At 46.1% G+C, this 13,257-nt stretch overlaps 1 protein-coding gene across 1 annotated transcript in view; it reads left to right on the forward strand.

The window, feature by feature from the left end:
• The window catches only part of CACNG6 (calcium voltage-gated channel auxiliary subunit gamma 6), a 32,032-nt gene extending 18,775 nt beyond the window's left edge, over positions 1-13,257 (forward strand). The window contains exons 2-4 of the mRNA XM_054993148.1: positions 7,428-7,502; positions 10,626-10,763; positions 11,729-13,257. Coding sequence (XP_054849123.1) covers positions 7,428-7,502; positions 10,626-10,763; positions 11,729-11,964 — 449 coding nt within the window. The 3' untranslated portion in view covers positions 11,965-13,257. The remainder of the gene's footprint in view (positions 1-7,427; positions 7,503-10,625; positions 10,764-11,728) is intronic.

The following is a 13,257-nucleotide window of genomic DNA, read 5'->3' on the forward strand; positions in this document are numbered from 1 at the left end:
ATAAAGAAATCTGGTGGTAGCAGTGAGAAATTTACTGAAGCATGTGTTTACATTGGCCAGAACCCATGTCATCCAGTGCAAAATGTGCATTTATTGAAATAATGGTGTATGGAGGAATGTTACCATCCTATAAATAGAATACATTTACCCACACCAAAAGAATGAGTTTAAATCCCCCTTCCAGACCCTTGCTCACTCAGATTTAGATTTTGGACTGCCAGTTCACACGTGCAATGTTTATTCCTTGCTTGCTGCAAAAATAAGTAACCAAGTCGGCTTGTATGATCCACCTCAGATTTAAATTCTCTTACTATAGACACCACATTGCTACAAGCATTCTGTTTTCCCCCTGGTATCTCCAACCAAATACTTAAGAAAAGAGTCAGTCGGATCACACACTCAGCTGTGAATCCTCAAGTGCCGAGTGATTAGAAATCCAGTGATGTGTGAGTCAGCTCACAGGCATTCACACATGCACACAACTGAGATAGGTCAAAAGGCACTTAATGCTTCATTAAGTGGGTACTAACCTTCCTGGCCTGTACTTCAGCACCAGCAACAGTTATCAGCCATTAGGACAAATGTTTAACAAGTCTTCAGTTTTTGGCCACTGGCCTATTCCTTTCAGCTGCCCCATCAAATCGTTTGATTTTTGTGATCGGTTGGCTGGATGGCTGAGCTGCTTGACTATCTACACCAAGTAGGGCTACCAATTCTGAGAAATTCCTGAAGATTTGGGGGCAGGACCTGAGGAGGTTGGAGTTTGGGGAGGCAGCTCAGCAGGGATGCGTTGCCATAGGGTCTGCCCTCCAAAGCAGCCATTTCCTCCAGGGGAACTGATCTGTGTTGTCTAGAGATCAGTTGTAATTCTGGGAGATCTGCATGCCTCACCTGGAGGTTGGTCACCCTAACAAGGATAAGGAGCCACTTACAAAAGAGAGAAAAGGTGCTATTGGGCAGGAGGAGGTTGCCTGCCTCAGACTCCAGACATCAAGGAAGGCCATCAAATTGTCACTTATTTGCTTTATTATATGTTCTTACAGGAACTAAGGGCAGGACTCTGGAAAGGCAGAATATAAATACTCTAAATAGATAAATAAACCCATCCCTGATATAGCCTAAGGTATTTTAGTGCCATGCCCATGCCGGAAAGTACAAATGGCGCCTCAGTGCTGAAGGTCAGTCATCCTCTCTCAACTTCACCTACCTCACACAGGGTTGTTGTGAGGATAAAAATGGGGGGACACAGAACAAGGTACACTGCCCTGAGTTCCTTGGAGGAAAGGCAGGATAAAATTTTTAATAGACAAATAAAAATGTAGATGAGTCACTGGGGAGGATCCAGAATTGGATCTTCTTGGTGCTATTTTTAAAAGGCAAGTACACAGGGCCCCGATTTAGATGGGGCCATGGTGCACGGGTGGGGGAGGTTTCAACCCTCCCAATCTTCTAGGGTTTTACTTACTGAAACTAGCACAGCACAAACATACACAGAGTGTAATTAGCTTTAGAAAAGGGAATAAACAGACAAAGAGAAAGTACATATTTTCCCTTACAGAGCTAACAGTGGGGGGTGTAGGGGAGTCTCCTTCAACTGGTAAAATGTGATGGAAGGGTTAAACATTTTCTTCCCCTTGCACTAAGGTCGATTCAACAGAGGGGTCCCAGAGCCACAACTTATCTCTGAAGATCTGATCACAAACCTTCCACCCTCATCAAGTTAGGCCTCAGTAGGGGGGAAAGTGACAGGACTGGCATTTTCTGTCCACGATATTAAACAACTAAACAAAACAAACTGGGCCAGATGGGGGTGGGTTGGGCTCGGAAACTAGTTGTAGCCTGTTGTCACTATGCGACCTGCAAAGACTGAATTCAACACACACACACACTATTCTCTACTACTACTTCTATTTTTAATTTTCAAATATTAGTAAGACTTATTAGGGATGCCAGTTCCAGTTTGGGAAATTTCTGGAGATTTGGGGCAGTGCCTGGGAAAGGTGGAATTTAGGGAGGGGAGAGAAGTCCGTGGAGATGTGATGCTACAGGGTCTGCCCTCCAAAAACTGCCATTTCTTCCTGGGGAACTGATCTCTTCAGTCTGGAGATCGATTGTGATTCTGGGAGAACTCCAGGCCACACCGAAGGCCTAGGAGGATATCTATGTGGTGAACGAGGTGTTCAAGGACAGAGCTGCATTGCCAGGAATGTGTGAAAGAGGATCTTAGTCTGGATTGTATTGGCAGCGAATGGGTCAGAACAGAAGAATGGTTCATGCGGGCTCACAGGAATAGCCTGTGCCTTGATGTCAATGGAGCTGAGTGGGGAACTCCTCAGGTAACTGGAAGGAGGATCTGGAGTAGAGGTTACACCTGCAGGCCACAAGGCCTTTTAGATTCTGTCTGGGAAGGAAATGGGGCTGGGTATGACATAATGGGAGGGCCTGGAGCCAGGGCCCCTAAATCCAGCTGTCTCCCACGGCTGTGTCCAGGATCTACTGGTTTCTTCTTAGCCTGACAGGGTTGGTGACTGAGCTGTAACTTAATCGGCAGCTTGGGCCTGTGCGCAGCAGCCTGGAGAACAGCCCGGAAAAAAGGGATTGGAGCCAATTACTTGGCTAATACTCCTGGCTTATCTCCCCGTAACTGGAGCCACTGCTGCCTTTTGCTGAGCTAGGCCCAACTTCGAGTAACTAACTAACCACTCCTTTTGCATGCCTCCAAGGAAGACGTGCCTGGAAACTGGCAACCTCATGGTTTGCTGCCACGAAAATGTGTGAAGCAGCACAAGATGGTGAGAGAGGGGGATCTTGGGCAAGACACCTTCTTTCACTGTAGCATATCTTGCTCTGAGGCTAAAATGGTGCTTCTGGAAGAAAGGATGGGACTCAGGCTTAAACAAAATTGGGGGCTAAGGGAGGAACAAGCGGATCACACTTTCCCCCTCTGTCTATGTGCTTAAACTCCACTTCAGTCTCTAGAGAGCCAGTTTGTGTATTCACAGAAATGGAGGATAATTTTCTTGGACTCAGGCAACAAGTGAGGGCGGGGTAGGGTTGCCAGGCCCCCTCGATCTTCCAGCGGGAGATTGAGACCTGGCTCTTACCTGGATGGGGGGGGGGGGTGCGCGCGCACGCGCTCCTGCAAGCGTGATGACATCACTGCTGGGAAGTGACGTCACCACGCAGCCTGTTTGGGCACGGATCGGGCGCGTTGTGGGCTCCTGTGGAGCACAGGAGCGTTCCTGCGCTCCGCAGGGTCCCACAATGGGCCCAATCCGTGCCCAAATGGGCCTGATCTGCGCCCATTTTGGCACAGATCGGGTCCGTTTTGGCACGGATTGGGCCCGTTTTAGGCCCCTGTGGAGCGCGGGAGCGTTCCTGCGCTCCGCAGGGGCCCACAACGGACCCAATCCGCGCCAAAACGGGCTCGATGGATTGGGCCTGTTGTGGGCCCCTGCGGAGCGCAGGAACGCTCCCGCGCTCCACAGGGGCCCTGATCCAGGCCAAAACAGGCCTGATCCTGGAGGTTGCTGTGCGTGGGAGCGCACAGCACCGCAGGGGGCGCGCATGGAAGGTGCGCGCCCCCCCCGCTGGCCAGGTAGGGAGGGGCGGTGGGGGCGGGGATCCCCCACCCCCACCGGGGGTCTGGCAGCCCTAGGGCGGGGGTTGCATGTTTGAATACTCCCCCTTGAAACAAATCCCAGAAAACTAACATGCAGCCTTAAGTGGTACAGCTCATTGAAAGTGTCACCTCTTTAATGAATGAAAAAGTAGCCTTTTCCAAGCTATTCAACATCACAAATAGGCTATTTTTATCACCAATATAAATGTCTAAAGATCAGAGCTGCAGAGGCAGGCAATGGCAAACCACCTCTGTTAGTCTCTTGCCATGAAAACCCCACCAGGGGTGGCCATACGTCAACTCTGACTTGAGGGCACTCTCCACCACCAGTTTATGTAAACTTTCCCTACTAGTACATAGTCTTCGTTCATTCATGTAATCTAGAGTTGCCAACCACCAGGTAGGGCCTGGAGAATTTCTGGCATTATAACTAGGTTTTCCAGTTGCCCGTTGGTGGTGGGCAATCTCCCAGGGGTTTGCCTTGTTGGGCTTACTCATGGGGTTTTGCCCAGTTGCCCGCTGATCACAATTGGTGGGATGTTGCAAACCCCCTGGCGATTGCCCATCACTGGCAGGCAACCCAGAAAGCGCACACTGGCCACACTCCCGGCAAGATGCAACTACATGACTTCTCAAAGTGACGTCATTGCTCCAGCCACCAGCATGCTCCCACATTTCGTCAGGGCCAATATTGGCCCCAAACGGGCTGAATTTGCCTCGTACGAAGCATGGGAGCATGCCTGTTGCCAGCATGCTGACGTCACTATCACGCAAGTTCCACTAGAGGGAGGCTTAATGGCCCTGGAGGGAGGCTTAATTCCCCCTATCCCTGCACACTGCAGTTCCAGTCTGAATTTAGGCCCCATGCAAATGAGAATTTAAATTTCAGTGAGGAACTCCCCACAAGTTTCTGCTCAACAGGACCCAAGCGGGGTACAAGGTTGGACCTGGAAACTGTGTATTTTGTAGTTAGGCCCTAAGTGAGCAATCCTAAAGGAGACAGCATGTCTGGATCCTTTTGCCAGCGTCCACCTGCTTGCAGTATAGGAATGCTAGCCAGCACTGAACACACTAAAAATTCGAAAAAAATCAGAATCTGCATTTAAAGTTTTGAAGTCTGAACATTCTCAGTGTTTGCTTTTGAATTATTCTTGGAATGATCCTTTCCTGGTCATTGCTTTCATACGTTTTAAAAGAAAAAGCTGTAAATAATACATCTATGTGCACTTGACTTCTGAATTGGCATTTGCGTATCTGTAGTCATGTAACTAACTAGGTGAGGCCAAAGAAATCCAGTCAATGTTGCCTGTAAACGGAGAATACCCTCTAAATACCCTCTACAAACACACTTTTGTAGGTACCCTTTTTCTCACCGTTTAGCATCTTGACATGACAAGCTGTACCTGTCATAAATCTCTCTTCTACAGGATTATTAAAAGACACAAGAACTCTGCCTCTGTGACATTTGGCCACCCTAGTACATTGTGTATGCAGGCAGTAGCTTCAGAATGGCTTTCATACTTTGTCAGCCCACAACCCGTTCCCATCTTCCACCTCCTCCCATGTCTAGTTCTTTTAAGCAAAAATCTGATGGTTGAAGACTGCAGGGCTGAAGCATTGCTCACAAACGAAGCCCACGGTGGGAGTGATCCTACAGTCTGCAACAGCAAATTTTGGCACAATAATCTTCCATGCAAATGCCTTGCATACACACATATGTGCATACAGAGGGAGAGAAAGCACACACTTGCTCCCCATACCCTGGGGCTAGCTGGAATGTGTCCAGCTGTACAGAGTATAGTAATTGCTAGTGTTTCTTTCTCCAGGGACACAATTAAATACACTCCACTGGGCAATACGAGACGACCTTAAAAAGGACAAGCCCTGAGGCCTGATATGCAAAGAATATTCTTTTTTCTTTTTGCCAAGTTCTAGAAATCCCCACCTGCCTCCAATTTTTTTTTAAAGTTTGTGTGACTCAAACTAGTGCAGAGACTTGAGCTCACTGCAGAATCTTTGCATCATCTTCTGGAGTTCTAAAAAACATCTCTGGTATTAAGTTCAGATTTTAAACAAACCAGCAAATAGAATAAGCATTTGTAAAGTCTAGGTATTTTTGCCTGTTCCCAAGTTGCCGAATATTTACTACAGAATCATCTCTCATGCTCTCAACTTTCCTTTTCCCAAAAAAGCACAAGTTTCTAGTCCTCAGGACTGCTTCACATGTTGCAAAATTTGCATGTACATTATGCACAAAATGTATGTAGCTATTGTGGTGTAGTGGCCAGACTAGAAAGAAAGAAAGAAAGAAAGAAAGAAAGAAAGAAAGAAAGAAAGAAAGAAAGAAAGAAAGAAAGAAAGAAAGAAAGAAAGAAAGAAAGAAAGAAAGAAAGAAAGAAAGAAAGAAAGAAAGAAAGAAAGAAAGAAGCCCCAAGCAGGGGCAATCAAAATAGAAATCTTGAAATTAGTCAAACTGTCAGAGACTGCCAACTTAGATCTCAGAGGACTTCACTGCATGAACCACGGATGCATGAGTTAAAGTTTTAATGATAACCTAAGACTACAGTACAGAAGACATCTCTCGATGGGACTGCCTGTCCCCTCCCCCTGCTAAGCTTTAAACCGTTCAAGCACAACCCACAACCCACCCTACTTCCCCCCCCCCCGTATCTAAGCTCTAATTTCCCATCTACACAGTGAGAGCAGGACAAGTAAAAGTAAACTAGAGTCATTGTGTCCTTCTCCAACTAACTGGCTGCATCTTTGTAGCAATGCTGATAACTGCATTCCTTTTCACAGCTTCCCGCAGCAACATGTGATGTTTTCTCAGGCAGGTTTGATACACAGGCTCCAATAGCACTCTTAAAGCATGGCACCAGAGATCAGTGAACAGTGAACCCCCAGTTCCTCAAAGTATGGCAGGGGCCACCCTGACACGAGTTTCCATTCCACAGTTCTGGAAGTTCATAATAATAATCGGCAATATAGGAAGTTGTCTTCAGTGCTGAATGGCGAAAACAAGAATGCCCTGAAAAGACATAGGTAGTCTCTGCAAATGATAAGAGGGGAAACAGGCTCTCCATGCCATTAGCAAATGTGACTTGACTATCTTTCAAAGGGTATCGGTTAGATTTGCGGAGGATAGGCCGATCAACAGTTATTCCTATGATAAATAAACGGAGTCTCTCGGACCACAGGCAGTATGATGCATTTTGCTGCATTTTCCAGCAGTGACTTATGACAACTTCCAAACAATCTTGGCAGCACTGTGATTTGTTAAACACACCTAGCTTTTTCATCAGTAGCCAGTTTCCTGTCAAGAACTCAGTGAGAGCTATGCTCAAAGATAAAGCTAGAAATAAATGTTTTGTTATTTTTGCACACATTCTAAATTTCATCCTAGCTCTCTGGATCAATGGACTGTTTTTAATGGCTAGAGAGCAGCCACAGCAGGAGGTAGGGAATAACTCTTCTCCCAACATACACCACTTTCCTGACCTGACCTCAAATGGCCTCCAATGATTGCTTCGCTGGGGGAAACACGCCGGTCTGTTTCCCCAACATGGAAAATAGCAACTCCATTGGGCCACTGAAGTCAAGAAAGTGGAACAGAGGGAGGGCGGAGGATTTAGCCCTCCTCCATGCCAGAGCCCTGAAGTAAATTCATGTATATTTGTATAACCTGCCTAATTTTGTCCGTTATGCCTCTTTTATCAGCTATGTCCTCAAACACCGCAGCCTCCATTCTCCCGCCCCTTGCATCTGCTCCTGTCTGTTCTAATTCACTTTTATTTCTTCATTTCAGAAGCCAACTGTTCTTATTTCAAGTTCTTCACCACTGGGGAGAATGCCCATATCTTCCAGAGGACAACTAAAAAAGGTGAAACCAGCATCATTCCTCACTAATCAAGCACAGGCCACTGTGTTAGTCCTCCAGCCCCCTTGTAAAGTGGGGTCAGGGTACAATTTATAAAGCCAAGGGGGCATGTGGGCTGTGGGTGGTGCTGAATTCTCTCTCTCCACTTGTAGTTTCCTCACTGCTCAGAGCTTCTTTGTCTTCTCAGCCAGGCCGATTTCTAATGTTGGAGGGAAACCAAGTGGAGAGATGAGCTGCAGGTTAAGCTTGGTCAACACCATCACATACACACCCTGCCCTATTTAGCCCTTGTGCTTTTAAAATCATACTCCCTATCCCACTTTACATATGAATATGGAAGACCTGCATTTAAAGAAGGGGGTCCGCTGCTTGCTGTGTGTAGGGCACTTGAAAAGTTGTGGCAGAAAGGGGGATATGAGTGCCTCAGCCTGCCATGGGCCCAGTCAAGATCAGGCCTTTGCAGCATCTTTAAAAAATCACTTTAAAATGGTGGTGGTGTCCCCAAGGCAGACACGAAGATGCCATCCAGTTTAGCTGAGCGTCACAAAATGTCAAGTATCACAGTACTCTTCTCTGTGCGCAAAACATTACTCAACCACAACAACAACAACAACATGGAGAAACATGTGTTTAAAGGAGTGTTGTGTGACCTATTGGTCACCTTTTAAAAGTAGTCCCTGTTTCTGGTACTTTTTTCCAAGATCAGTCCCCATCCCCATATTGTCTTTGGGGAAATGCTTTATTAACATTTTGTTAGAGTTAGTTATTTCAGGATATTACCATTTCCCTCGAGCCTTTGGTACTTAACTACTTCATCTCTGCATTCAGAAAAACAGAACTTCGTCTGTGACAGGCACAAGCACAATTTTGTTGTCATGCTCTTATACCCCTCTCCTCCCCCTTTCCTTAGGCAGAGAGCATGATTAAAGACTTCCTGGCTTGGGAAACTTTGAATCAAACTCTGGTTTGCAGTGATATCTGAATACAGATGCCTAGATAAACTGAGATTTGTTTCCTCTCTATAAACCAGGATTCTAAACTGGGATTAAACTGAGGTTTATGGAGAGGAAACCAATCATAGTCTATCTAGGCTCTTGCATTCAGACATCACAGTAAACTGGAGTTTAATTGAAGGTACCCAGACTAAGAACTTTTTAATTGTGCTCTGTATGCAAGGGGAAGGGGGAGAGATGCAGGAACATGACTCAAGCCTGTCACAGACAAACCTCTGTTTGTCATGACGTCTGAGTGGGTGTATATATGAATGCCTCGTCTCGAGCAGATGCACATCGAAACCCACATGCATGGTAAACTCAGCATCACACAGTGTGCTGCTTGCTGTTTGACACACTTCTGCTGCTGAGATATATTTTTCATTGTTCCTGGGGTAAATTGAAGGATGGTGATATTTGTCTGCTATTTCTTTAACCCGAAAGGACAAACTCAGGCTTGGCTTTTAAATCAAGTGAGAGCAGCCTATTTGCAGAGTAAATAAATAGCAGCCTGCATGAAAAAGACTGCAGCTATGTGTGTCATTGTGGAGGTGGCCTCAGGCAGTGATCTTTGATATAGGGCACTGCAAGCAGTGTCCTTATTTTCATCAGCAAAATCTTGGAAGGTATGAACTCCGCCACACCTACCAAGCCTCCCTAGCTGGCCTGCCATAGTTTACACCTTTCTGTTCTTAGCATGATTAAACCTTACACCTTTCTCTGCTCCACACAGTGGCTGCCAGCACCTACTGTAGGGTTTTGGATATGACTTTTCTCCTATGTATGTAGCTGTGCAGCTCTGTACAGCTTAAGTGTTCTCTACTGTACTAGTTGAGATGGTTTGCAAATTTACTGGTTTTTGGAGGTAAAAAGGAGCAATGCCCTGCTTCCTTAGGAAAACATTACCATTTGAACCTGGCTTATTTGAAATTCTGTTTCTTTGAAGGCAGTATGCCCATGGTCAGCAGCAACTAGATTTCCTGGAGGGCTATTTTAAGAATACAGTAATGCATGGAGGGGCCAGGGCTTGACTCGTAGCCCACCCCCACCACGGCCCATTGCCATGCCTCTTTTCTACATCTGCCACTTTCTCCACATTCCTCTGGAGTGTCCCTAGACTGGCAACAGGGGGACCAGGCAATACCCTTCCAGGGCTCACATTTAGCCCAGACACCTCCCTTACTGTATACTCGTTCTCTCCAGGGCTGGAGTGAACTTTTCTCCTGAACAGAAGTGTAATTATTCCCCAGCCTCCCAATACCAAGACTATCTATCTTATGACAAAGAAAACTGCTCTCCTCACCCAACACATCATACATCCATTGTGGAGCAGAGACAGACAGACAGACAGAGTCTGGAAAAAGGTATCAGTACTAGCCATGTAAACAACCATCCCTCCAAAAGTGTGATCCAGTCACGATGATTCATGCTCCGATCACATCCAGATTAGATTACTGCAATGCGCTTTACTTGGGTCTTCCTTCAAAAACGATCCAGAAACCTCAGCTCATCAAAATGCAGCAGCCAGACTATTGTGGGGGTGGGATATAGGGACTGTATCATCACAATGCTGAAAGATCTGCACTGGCTGCCCATTTCTCCCTGGACACAGTTCAGAGCACTGATTATTGCCTTTCAAGTCCGAAACGGGCTAGGGTACCTGAAGGACTGCTTCCTCCCATACTGTCTAGCCCATCAGTTAAGATCTGCCTTACAAGTCCTGCTCTCTGTGCCTCTGCCTTCAGATGTGAGGCAGGTGGCAACCAGAAACAGGGCCTTTCCAGTAGTGGCATCTCACTTGAGGCTTACCTGGTGCCTATGTTGCTGCTTCTTTTTTTTTAAACCCCAAGCCAAAATGCTTTCAATTATTTTTTTTAACATTCGTTTAGTTTGGAAACTGTTAATTTAAGCTCACAATAGTCTGTTTTTAGGGTCTATGTTTTTATGCTGGGCTGGGTTTTTAATTCTGAGGTTTCATTCGTATCATGTAAATGTTTTGTTTTTATTGTTTTTATTTTATATGCCGCCTCTGACAGCTTCATCCTGAAGAGGCAGCAGAAATTCTTTTCTAAATAAATAAATAAATAAAACCACTGCTGTTTCTCTTACCCTCCAACCTGGCAACCCTGTGTAGAGTTGAACATTACGGCTGCTGTCGTGTCTCTTCTCAGCATCACGCTCATGGCCATGGGCTCACTCTGCATCACTATGGCGCTGAGCAAAGGAGTCGAATTCCTCCTGAAACCAGCATCCATTTTCTTTATCATATCAGGTAAGAGAACCCCCCCCCAACAGCCCTCCCTTCTTTGGTTGTAGAGCAAGCACTCCCCCTGCCCCCAACACAACTAGCATGCATTTCTATATATAATGGTTCAAAAGCCGGCTTCTGGCTTTCTTTTTTAAACCTGTCTTTTCAGATGCTTTACATACATTGATTTAAGTCTTCAATCAGCATGTTTTCCTTTAAGCCTCTCTCGTGCAGCGGTGGTACCTAGTGTCAGACTAGGAGAGACAGCTTCAAACCTGCCCACTCTGCCATGGAGGCTCACTGGGTGATCTTGAACCAGTCACTGTCTCTCTTTCAGCCTAACCTATCTAATGGGGTTGTTGCAGTGAACATAAAACAGAGGAGGGCAGAACTATGTTGTAAGCCACTTTGCATCCCCATGGGGGAGAAAGTAGCATATAAGTATTTATATAAATAAAAGGAGAGGTGGAAGTTGCTTTATGACTGACCAGCTGTTGTGGAAATCAGCAGACTGTAGGGTTGCTAAATCCAGGTTGGGAAATTCCTGGAGACTGGGAGAGGATGGAGCCTAGGGAGAGCAGGGTTTGGGGAGGGGGCTTAGAAGGGTATAACGCCATAGAATTCACACTCCAAAGCAGCCATTTTCTCCTGAGGAATGAATCTCTGTAGTCTGAAAATCAGTTGTAATTCTGGGAGATCACCAGGCCCCATCTGGAGGTTGGCAACCTTATGCTGCACTATCACATGAGGAGGTGAGAAGGAGGTGGTTATTGACTGGCCCTTGCCTGACCATGGGACAGCCAGTTTCTCCTGGAAACAGAAAGAACCAGTCATTTTAGGAGTTTGTATGCTGTCTAAGCAGAGGAGAATGTAGATCCACAGCACATCCCAACAGATACATCTGACCGTCTTCACCCTTCAGCTCACAACTTAGCAGGCAAGGCCTCTGTGTATAATGCTCAGCCCCACCTTTTCTCTCTCTTCTTCAGGTATCATGGTATTGGTGTGCCTGGAGGTTTTCCGGCACTCAGTCCGGTGGCTTATCACCTCTGATGAGACCGTCCCATTGGAGTACGAGTATTCCTGGTCTGTGGCTTGTGCTGTGGCCGCTGGAGCCATCCTGATCTTTGGCGGAGGCTGTTTTATCCTTCTGTCCATCCCAGACTTACCTAAAAAGCCCTGGGAATACTGTATCAAAGGCAGAAGCAGCAGCAGCACTTCCTAAAACCCATTTTGGAGGGAACCCCCCCAAAGTCTCTTTGTTTCACTGTGCAACACACACACACACTGATTCCTCCACCCACATCGAGGGGATGGAAAGAACCAATCTTGACCCCTCCCCTTCTGCACATCTGCCCCATTTCTTCGTCTGGACTCAGTTTCCCCCTCCAATTTTGTGACATGTAAATAGAACCACAAGTGCTTGTTTTGTTTTGGATTTGGGATGGGGGGCGGTGAGGGGAGGGAGGAATTGAAAGGAAAGGGCTCTCTTTGTGAATGCAGGGACAGCTGTATTAATGAACTGAGCAGTTCTGATGGGAGGGAGGATAAAGGGCTGTATTAAAAACCTGGTTTTTATAAATGGCTATATTTAGCTCAATAGAGGGGCTGTGCCTTGGAGTCTGTTAAAACTGCTTTGTGGTCAGTCCCTTGACGTGGTGAAATTCTGTAACATGCAAAAAACTGACAGCCCCATAATCAGAAAATTGAGTTGCTGAGTGTACGTGAACAGCAACGTAAATGTTCAAAACCCACATGCAAACGTTCAAGCATCCCTCCCCTACTGGGCCCTGTGACTTTTACAAGGTGTAAGGAATACATGTGGCTTATTAGCCTGAAGGCTGCAGGGCACTGCAGCAGGGTGCCTTGAAGCGCAGAGTAATTCCAAACCAGTTGTTCCAGGAACCTGGGAAAGATAAGGTGGCCCCAGTGCAGTTTAAAGATCTGTTCCTGTTAGGGGCAAAATTCTTAAAAAAAACTTTAATTTGCTTACAAAGCTGAAATTAAAATTTTCCTTATCTAAATCTTTTTTAAGCAATATTCCCAATTAGTGATACTGCTGTAAGTGAAATTTTAGAGAAATAATCAGTTGGAAATTATTAAATCCTGAGAGCTTGATGCAGCTGCCTACTTAAGAGAGGCCCACGAATAGGCAGAGGACACAGGACAGGGTTGTGTTCAAAGAGCCACCGAGGAAGCATTCGAGCTGTCTCTTATACTTTACATCCTGTGAATTTCTCAAAAGGTGATGGGGGGGGGGCAAGGGCTTTTTTCTTCTTCTCCTCAGTGTATTCTGTGCTCTGAAAATTCTCCTGTCTTTGGGGTTTATGGGAAGAGACAACTGTTAACTTCACTGAGTCAGGTGATCAGCACACACACACCCCTCCCCCCAGACATCTAAGGGCACATGAGCAAACCTTGTGGAGAAAAGGAAAGTTTCTGCAATGGAAAGAGGAATCAATGACGGGGGGAGCCATCATGAGAAGGCCCCATGGCTGGAGATCAAAAGTATGGATCA

This window comes from Eublepharis macularius, chromosome 12, assembly GCF_028583425.1.
Source record: "Eublepharis macularius isolate TG4126 chromosome 12, MPM_Emac_v1.0, whole genome shotgun sequence".
NCBI lineage: Eukaryota > Metazoa > Chordata > Lepidosauria > Squamata > Eublepharidae > Eublepharis > Eublepharis macularius.